General features: G+C 48.1%; 1 protein-coding gene across 1 annotated transcript in view; it reads left to right on the plus strand.

Annotated features, from left to right (window-relative positions):
• Positions 1 to 1,163, plus strand: part of insrb (insulin receptor b) — an 83,381-nt gene extending 82,218 nt beyond the window's left edge. Inside the window, exon 23 of the mRNA XM_030372639.1 lies at positions 475 to 1,163. Coding sequence (XP_030228499.1) covers positions 475 to 838 — 364 coding nt within the window. The 3' untranslated portion in view covers positions 839 to 1,163. The remainder of the gene's footprint in view (positions 1 to 474) is intronic.
• Positions 1,164 to 10,000: the final 8,837 nt, after the last annotated feature.

The raw sequence follows: 10,000 nt of genomic DNA on the forward strand, positions 1-10,000 counted from the left end.
CCAACAAAGTCTGTCCGAGAGATGTTCCGTTACAATTTCTTCCTTCCCCACACCGATTCAGAGTCCTAAACTTGAGTATCGGCCGATACCGAGTTTATACCGATACAGCATCTAGCGTTGTAACTGCTTATAGCACTTGTTCTCATTAAAGCCTTACGATGACGGCAATGTGTAGTCCGTTGACTGTAGCATAATACATTTGTATTCTGCCGCGTTTACCATTCAGATTTTCCACCTTTGAGCGTTTACGAGCACAGAATACCACTGCACGTGTTTGTGATGTTCTTTGCCTGTGAAGTAAATGATCTAATCACGTGATGGTATCGAATCGGCCCATTGACTCACATCACTCACCGATACCCAAAGTCTATGCGCCGAATTTCCAACAGCCGTATCGGCATCGAAACAACTCTAGTCGGCCTCCATGAACCCTCCTCTCCTCCCCCCCCCCCCCCCCCCCCCCCCCCCATGCAGGCACAACCTGATGCAGATGTGCTGGCAGTACAACCCCAAGATGCGGCCCGTGTTCCAGGAGATCATCGAGATGCTGCGCGAGGACCTGCACCCGTCCTTCCAAGAGCTCTCCTTCTTCTACAGCGAGGAGAACAAGCAGCCCGAGGCCGAGGACTTTGACCTGGACCTGGAGAACATGGAGAGCATTCCCTTGGACCCTTCCTCCTACTCCCAGCGGGGGGGGGGGGAGGAGAGCCTGGGCCGGGAGGGCGGGCCCTCGGGGACCCCGCGGGGCCCCTACGATGAACACGTGCCCTACACGCACATGAACGGCGGCAAGAAGAACGGTCGCATCCTGTCGTTGCCCCGCTCCAGCCCGTCCTAACGGTCACCGCGTTCTCCCCCTCCTTCCCTCCCCCCCCCCCCCCCCCCCTTGACCCCCAGCGTGTTATTCCTCTCTGAACTAGATCCAAACTGCCTCCTTCCTCTCCGCCTCCACCTCCACCTCCACCACCACTACCACCACCCATCACCCACGCCCCCCTCCATACCTCCACGCCCCTCCGGTCCGTTGCCTTCATCCTCTGTTTCCGGACGTTTCCCCCCCTCCTCGTGGGAGCCCCCTTCACTCCCACGATCACAACCAGGACAACCAAACCCCCAAACCCTTCTCAGGACTCCCCACCATCCCCCCCCCCCCCCCCCCCCCCCCCCCGTGCTGCTCTACCCCCCCCCCCCCCCCCTCCCCTCACGCCGCCAACCTCAGGCCGGCGAGGGGGGGGGTACGACACGGTGTCAATGCAACACTGTTTTCATATTTATCGCCATGGTTCATCTACGGAGGGGGGGTCTGTCGCGTGGAGGACGCCCCTCACCGTATCGCCTCGTCTGGCGACGCCCTAGTCTGGCCTTTGCCAGACCAATGTCTGACTCTGTACGCGATTGGCTGCTTGCCGTCGCTTCCCTGTCGTCATTGTGTTGTTAAGCCAGCCAATAGCGCGCCGCGGGGGAAAAAAGCAAGCTTGGTGACTGGCTCCCGCAAAAAAACGTATCGGAAGCAGAAAGAAATGTATTGCTCTTCTCCAGACCCCTGTGCCAGGCGGAGTCAAATCGCCGGCAGAATGGGCGGGGCTAAACCAGTCTTGCGACGCCCAGGTTCCCCGGACTGATGGCTGACAGCGGCGGTAACCCGGGGCGACAAGACAGAGAGACCGGAAAGAGAAAAAGAAAGGGAGAGACAGAGAGAGAAAAAACTGTGAACACAACAAACCTTAGACATCCAGAAGGCTGCTTTCTTCTCCTACCCTCCCACCCTCCCTCCCTCCCTCCCTACCTCCTCTCCTCCCCATACTTCTGACAGTCCCGTCCCCCCCCCACTCCTTCAAGTGAGATATCTCTCTACTCAACTGTGGCCTTTTTATTGGTGGCCTCTCAGCAAAGACTGGTGTCTTCGGGGTCCAGCGGTGAGTCACCACTGGTTGGGGGGGGGGGGGGTAGAACTGTGGGGGTTCCACAGCAAAGACTCGATATTAGAACAAAATGTCTATCTGTAGAATATGTTTTGTTCCTCATTTTATTATTTTTTTCTTTTTCTTTTAATTTTTTTTTTTTGCCAGTTCTGCAGAATTCCAAACGAGTACAGGTTCATCTGTGTTTTGGTGAATTGTTTTTAATTTATTTGCGTTTTTTTGGGTTATTTTTCATCTTCTATCCTCCTTTTCCGTGCTCTCTCTCTCTCTCTCTCTCTCTCTCTCTCTCTCTCTCTCTCTCTCTCTCTCTCTCTCTCTCTCTCTCTCTCTCTCTCTCTCTCTCTCTCTCTCTCTCTCTATCTCTCTCTCTCTCTCTCTCTCTCTCTCTATCTCTGTGTGTCTCCACTCTCTCTGTGTGTTTCTCTGTCCCGGCGATGTGGCTGAAGGATATTTAAACAGTTCAGGATTGGACAGAAGAGCTCCTCAGACTGACCAATAGCTGCTGCTTTGATACATTTTAGTGGGTTTAGAAATATATAATATATATATAGTATATACGGAATATTGGTATTTATGTATCAATATTTTATATATAATATATGGAATATTGATGTTTTGTATATAGTTCATATTTGTAATATTTTTCATCAGAAGTTTTGCTGATAAGATGTTTTTAGAATTTTATTTTGTCTGAATCTTTCTCTTTCTGTGGGCTTTTTTTTTTGTTATTTTTCTTACACAGCCTTGCCCCAGTACAGAGTACACTAGTAAACTACCCACCCATCTGTGTTCCGTGTCTTAGCTCTCCCGACCAGGACGGCCCTAGATTATTATCCAATCAGTGCATTTTTATGAAAAGAGAAAATAAGACCGTGGTTTCATCCAAGAGCTATTGTAAATTGGGAGGCCACACACGCACACACACACACACATAGAATCACACATGGACACACACATGAACACACACACAAAATAAGTTATGAACCAAAAGAAGCTTTAAAAACAGGGGTTGTTTGACATGAGGTCTTAGTAGGTCTGAGTGCACAATGGCGTGCGTGGTCCTTTGTTTCGGGCCGCCTGTTGGCTCCGGGGTCACAGCGGCTCTGGCCTTGGTTGTTGTTGTCGTTGGTTTTTTCGGTGGCATTCAAGTGGGAGTGTGGCAATCACTGTCGGTGTTGCCAGATTGGGCCAGGTTGCCAGGTGTGCTCCTTGAGGGGGACTGTACCCTTTCCATGTTTGCTTCCACGCCGTGCGCTGTGTGGATGGTTGTGTGGGTGTGTGTGTGTGTGTGGGTGTGTCTGGGTGCTGCCGCCGCTGCCGGTGTTGACTGCGGTTCTGCGGCGCTCACACGACCAACCAAACGCAGACCAGTGGGGAAGTGCGGGCGAGGCGAAAGGTTAGACGCCATCCCCTGAACGCCTGGCCCCCGCCTGGTTCTTCCGCCAGTGCCCCGAGAGCTCCGTAGAAGACCCTCTTTTCACCGCAGACCGACGCCCTTGTGGAACTAATTCACAACAATGTCCCGCTCTTATCTCACGTTGCCTTTGTCTTCAACCGCCAGCTCTGGCCTCTCTGCTCCTCTCCTCGCCCCCTCCGAGGATTCCCATTGGCTGTCGGCCCTCCGGGCGGTATTTTGCCATGTTCTCCGGTCGTCGGTCGGACATGAAGTCGGAGAAACTTCTGACTCCGCTGAAAGGCTGCAGCGGGATGTGGAGGGGGAATGCGGTGTTTCGGGCGCGTGTGTGTGTGTGATTGCTAACCCTATTATTTTCCTTCCTATCACATGGGGTGTGGCGGTGGTCAGGGACAGGGTGTTCAGCCCCGACCTCGCTCAGGTCGGACATTCCAGCTCTCGGCTAGAGTCGCTGGCTGCCCTCCTGGTGCCCTGACTGAGACACACACACACACACACACACACACACACACAAGCGCACGCACGCGCAAACATCACGGCTTGATTCTTTCATTGTGTAGTCGTTGCGATGCGTTGGTTCCACCCCCTGCTCAACCACGTCCAAGCCTTCTTCCTCTTAGTCGTCCAAATAGTACGGGTCACCCCTCCGCCCCCTCAGAGTGCAAACACAGGACCAGAGTTGGGTTGGGTTTGAGCGGGCGGGATCAGTTTGCCTACAGCGTACAGCGTTATAACCAGTGCCTTCTCCCAAAACCAGGGCCGCAGAGAGCCAGGCAGACGTACGCCACACATTGCTCCCATCACACCAACACTCGACACACAGGCCTCCGTGCTCAGCGGGGGGGGGGGGTGGGGGGGGGGGGGGTCCGGGATTATTATTACTCAGCAGACAGGGAGATAATGGAGGAGGAGAAGGTGGTGGCAGCTGGTGAAAGACTGTTTATTGTGTGACTGTAGCTTCGCTATGAAAGACCTTTTTATCAGGGTAGCGGCAGCCAGCGATTTGGCAGCGTTGCGGTGAAGACTGCTGTATCGCCCCGCTGCTGTAGTGACAACACTGTGGATGGGGGGGCCGCCCGTCATCCATGCAGGTCCCCCCCCCCCCCCCCCCCCCCCCACACACACACTCAGACGCTCTTATTGTGAAGGTTTACACCACGGTTTCTCGTGCTATTCAGCTGTCCTCTTTTCAGGTTTCCTCTTCTGCTACTAGTCAGTGGGAGCCCTGTATAGAGGGGGGGGGGGGGGGGGGGGGGGGGGCGGCCTTGGGATGTCTCACGGGGTCTCCCCCAAAAGTAAAATGGTTGACCGCTCAGCTCGACCTTTGACCTATCTTTGTTATGTTGTGACCGTGTACACGCGCGCATATGCAATTTTTATTTCAGAGGGTGCCCACGTTTTTTTTTTTTGTCGTTGCAAATACTAGATATCTTTATTTATTTCATAGCAAAGAGTAGTACAGGAGAAGTATGAATTTCAAGCCAACAATCAAACCGGTGTAGATATTGAGTCAATTCAAATTCTAGTTTGGTTAGTGTATAAATGGAGTATAGTATTCGATTGAAATGTGCTGGTTAGTGAGTAGTATTCAGAGTAGTAGTAGTGGTAGAAGTAGTGGTATTGTTTTTGTGTTTTGGCCAGAGTCTACCTCAGAACGTTAAGGAGGAATCGGTGCAGAGAGCATAAATAATCCCCCTTTAAGAAATATATTTTATTTTTGAACCTGATCGATTCTTCATTAAAATACAACACCAAATCTCCTTGATCCTCCCCTTCCTCCATTCAACACCCATGGCCAAACTCCCTTCCCCTGATGCTTCCTTCCTACTCTTCATCAAGAGCTTATCTAGTCCTGGCAGAGAAGTGGATACTACAACGGTGTGTGTGCGTGTGCGTGTGTGTGTGTGTGTGTGTGTACGTGTGTGTACACGCGTGCTCGCGTTTGTGCTCGCGTGCAACACCATGACCCTTTGACCCTCCTCTTCCTCCTCATTATCGACATCATTGTGGTCCAAAGACAGCTTTTTCGGAAGAAGTAAAACGATGCAGTTTTCAAGCACAACCCTCGGTGAGTCTGAGGTCTGTCCCTCTGCGTAGATTAAGAGCTGATTCGATGCCGTTACTCAGACAGGAGTGCAGTGATGTGACAGGTGACCTGTCCTCTCAGAGCAGCACATCTTCCAAACAGCTTCTTCCCCTGCCCTGTGGCGCCAAAGATGCTATGAAACGTTGAGCTTGGCTCCAGCCCGGTGTGTTTTTGTGTGTGTGACATTTCGGCCCATGGAGCTGATTCCCGCCCACACGCGTCTTCTTGATTGTACGTATCGAGCTGTTGTTGTTGTTGTTGTTGTTGTTGTCGTTTCTTTCGGGGGACAGCGGTGGCGGCGGAGGTTGGAGTTGACGTCCGTCGGGATTAGGAACGAAAACCAAATTCTGTTCTTGTGATGCATAGCTGTGGTTAGCGGGGTCTAGACGCGCGAGGGAGGATGCACGGCTCGTCCAGAGACGCTGTTGGGGCGCTGCCATTGAGACACAAACGTCTTCCCGGTCTCGTGGCTCAAACAGAGCTCTCAGCTGATATCCTGGCAAGAAACGTCTCTCTCTCTCTCTCTCAAACTCTCTCTCTCTGTGGTTGGCTCCGTCTCTGTCTCCCTCTCTGTCGTTGGCTCTGCCCGTCAGTTGCGGTTACCTTAGGCCTTCTTCTGTGTTTCTTTGTTTATGGTTGTTTGTCCACATTTTTCTACTGTGAATATCAAGAGATGAGCTTATATATTTTGAATGTTTTTCTTGTTATTCTTAGGCTTAGCAGTACATGGACATCTCTTTAAGGGCCAGTCAAATGTTTAAAAGAGGACCTCTCCCACCACACACGCACACAAAAACACACACCTTCACCCCGGCTCACCTTGGCAGGGGACTCGGACAATCCTGTGTGCCATAAGAAGTTAGGAACAGACGTGAACTCTAGATTGTAACCTTGGTCTCAGGCAGCCTGATGCTTTGCGGTTGGAGGAGGAAGCGATACCTACCTTTCCATCCACACAGACCTCGCTCTCAGCACCTAAACAGACGCAAACAACGGTGTGAGAACCAAGAAAACCAACACACTTTATCTATTCTTCCCCCATCGCAAAATAATTAAAAGAATCAGCAGTACTTCCTGGGATCCTTCGGGTTTGATGTGGTTTGGGCTGCCCTCTAGTGGCTGGGTGGGAGTCTCGCAGGAAAGGAGTAGCAACGCAAACAGGGGCCTCTTACCCATAGTGCCTTGCTCAGACTGACCACCGTCCCAGGCGGTCCCCATGTAGCCCGAGAAACCGTCACTCACTGGCACGTCTCTGCTACACACTGGAGATAATCACACTTCGTCCAAAACACAGATTAAGATACATGCAAACGCCGGTGTACCGCTGGTCTGTGGTCCTTTGATGGGCTCCTTCTGTCGTCGTAGATAGAAGTAGACAATCAGGCGTCTTGGCTGGGTTATACTGTTAATTGGGATGTATACATATGATTTGTTTGGTTTAGCTCAATGTCTCTGCTCTGCTTGTGCTGAGTTGCTTTGTGCATGAAAAACTAAACCAATTTGGAGCTAATTTTTTTCGATCTATTTTTTTTAACAGCGACGCCCCAAAGCACATGTGAAAATGTATGATTATTTACAACTAAGGGAGTGCATGGACGCTTCGGACACGCAGTTCCATTTGAAACGCGTTTGTTTGTCCATTCTTGGTTTTTGTTTATTTAAAAGAAAGAAAAAGCCAATCTCCTGATTGATAAGCTCGAACTGTAAATAGAAGCAGCAGATCTATTTCCCCCGTTGAATAATGAAAGCACTTGGTTGGTTTAGGAAAGTTTAGGCTCGTTTTGTTGAACTCTGCCCCCAGTGGACAGAGGACGCTAAGTCATGCAGTGCAGGGTGAGAACAAAGCGTTGTACGTATCGTTGTATTGTTTTTAAAGAAAAAGTATTACATTTTAGAGATGTTTTCTTTTCTTTTTTTGCCAAAATAGGGTGGGCAAATTCAATTACTTTTTCTGACTGTAAACTTTTACTACTCTTGTACATTACAAATTTAACATTGTTATTAATGTGTATATAACTTTTTTCTAAATAAAATTAAAAATATTTTTTTTCTACTCACCACACCACCTGAGGTCACCACCTAACCCCATACCGAACTTTATTTTCTCTTTTTTTTTCTTTCATAATTTATTTTGGTTTTCGTTTTTTGTTTTCTATGTGAACAACTGGACAAGACCACTGCACGTTTCTTAAGAGAGAATACGGTGAGGAGAGTTTTGAATAAGCTAATGAGATAAATTGGCTTGGACCGTATGTATCCCTGTCTAAACCCAGCGGTGGGCTGATTGAACAGTGCTGCCCGATCCCTTTTGTGATGGCGCGAATGAAGATGTATAAAAAAAACTTTCCGCTACTTTTGTACCGTGTAACTAATGATGTCCGTCTGTCGATTCTATGTTTTTATTTTTATTTTTTTTGCTGTTGGATTGTTGACGAATGAAACACACACACACACAACACACAACTCGCACACACAGACACACACACGCACCACTGTTTAAAAAGATATCAATCCAAATATTGAACATACCCATATGGTTAAAGACGCAGGGATGTCTAAATGTGTTGTTGATTTTGGTTATAGAAATTATTGTGTGTCAATCAAATTCTAAAAGCAAATGGCGTTTACTGACATGTACCAGTATTGACAAGTCAATTTAGGGTCGTAGAGAAAGTGTGATTTAGGGGGAGGGGACGGATGGACTCCTTTGGCTCAGGAAGAAGGCATCACCATGGTGATGTTTGACCTCTTCTAGATATGACCCGCCATGGTTTCATGGAGAGCCATTTGGATAGTGAAGGAACCGAATCAAAATGTTTTCTCTAGCAACACCCTTTCTCTAGAGTCCAGTGGTCGACTCCAGTATGCCTAACAACCTGTTTTAGTGTCTATCCATTCGCATGTATGCTGTTGGTTTATTTTGTTTTTGGTTCAGTTGTGGCTGTGCAATGTGTCCTTTTGTTGATCTCTATACAATGGCTTGCTTCTGTGTTACCTGCACACCGCATCTCTCTCTCTCTCTCTCTCTCTCTCTCTCTCTCTCTCTCTCTCTCTCTCTCTCTCTCTCTCTCTCTCTCCCCACAGAATGCTGCGTGTAGTCTTTTTTTTCTTTTCGGCAGGATACCTCTTTTTAGTAAGCGTAATGACATTTAATGTTATTGAGTATGCTGATGTATTGAGTGGGATATGTTTTACATGTGTACTGTTCTAGGAACCCCAACAGGCCTGTGTATGTATGTGCAGTTTGTCCAAAGGCCCCGGCTTCCCTGACCCCAGCCCCAGCCCCACATCCATCACACTGGATCCAAATGTGCCATTATCTTTATGCATTGCAAATCTCGCCATTTACACACTAACACACACACACACACACACACATCAAACAGACGGACATGTCTAAATATACACACACACACACTTTTGTTACATCAACCACAACACATTAACAGAAATACATATTGTACAGGATCAAACATGTGCCATGACTAAATAAAACGCTTGACAATTTATTTTTTCTATGTTTTCAAAAGGAGAGCCAAGCGGTGTGACATGTACAGAAAAACGTTGGAATGGTATGAAAATAAAAAATCTTGCTGTGTGTAAATTATTCAACAATTAACTGTTTATATTAAAATTATGAATAAAATTATTGCAGAATATTTGTCTTTGTAAAAATCTGTCATTGTTTATTCGTGTCAAGGAACAAAACACCAATTCGGTTTGGATGGAAGGCATTTATTCAATGCCTAAACATGAATGAAAGTGGTAAAAACGTTGCCTGAAGAGAACAGATAGGAAACATGAATTGTCTCCTTCAATGAGCAGACACACTGCATTGTTCTGTTTGACAGTGGGTTTGGCCTAGCCGTGTGTGTAACACACCACTGTGCTTAGTGTGTTTCCTATAAATGACTCAGTGAGAGCTCCACTCTTGCAACAGAGGATAGTGGCTTGCCTAACTAACGACTTCCTGTTCTCTGTGTTAACGACTTCACCCTTAGTAATAATAATAATAATAATAATAATACATTTAATTTATAGCGCCCTTTTCATCCGAAGATCTCAAAGGGCTACAGGTTAAAAGCAGTGTTGTTAAAAAAATTGTTTTTAATTTATTTTAAAAATATAAAGGGGTTTAAAAGCATCTAAGAGTGGGAGCCAAAGGTTTTCTTAAAAATAAATGTTTTGAGACCTTTTTTAAAACAATCAGTGGATTGTGGTGCCCTCAAGGTGTCAGGGAGGGCATTCCACAGGCGTGGGGCGGCAGCACTGAAGGCCCTATATCGCCCATGGTCCTAAGTTTGGTTCTGGGTATGTGGAGGAGGTTAGAGTGAGTGGAGCAGAGGGAGCGTGTTGTGGTATCTTGGTTGATAAGTTCTTTGAGGTAGGGGGTTGGGGGACATGTCCATGGATACTTTGGTGAGTGAGGAGGGAAACCTTGAACTCAATCCTGGTGGAAACCGGAAGCCAGTGGAGTGAGTGGAGGATGGGGGTAATGTGCTCATGCTTGCGCACTCTCATCAGGATCCTAGCTGCAGAGTTTTGTATGTATTGGAGCCTCTGCAGGCTCTTGCTAGG

The sequence above is a fragment of the Gadus morhua genome, chromosome 12, assembly GCF_902167405.1.
Source record: "Gadus morhua chromosome 12, gadMor3.0, whole genome shotgun sequence".
NCBI lineage: Eukaryota > Metazoa > Chordata > Actinopteri > Gadiformes > Gadidae > Gadus > Gadus morhua.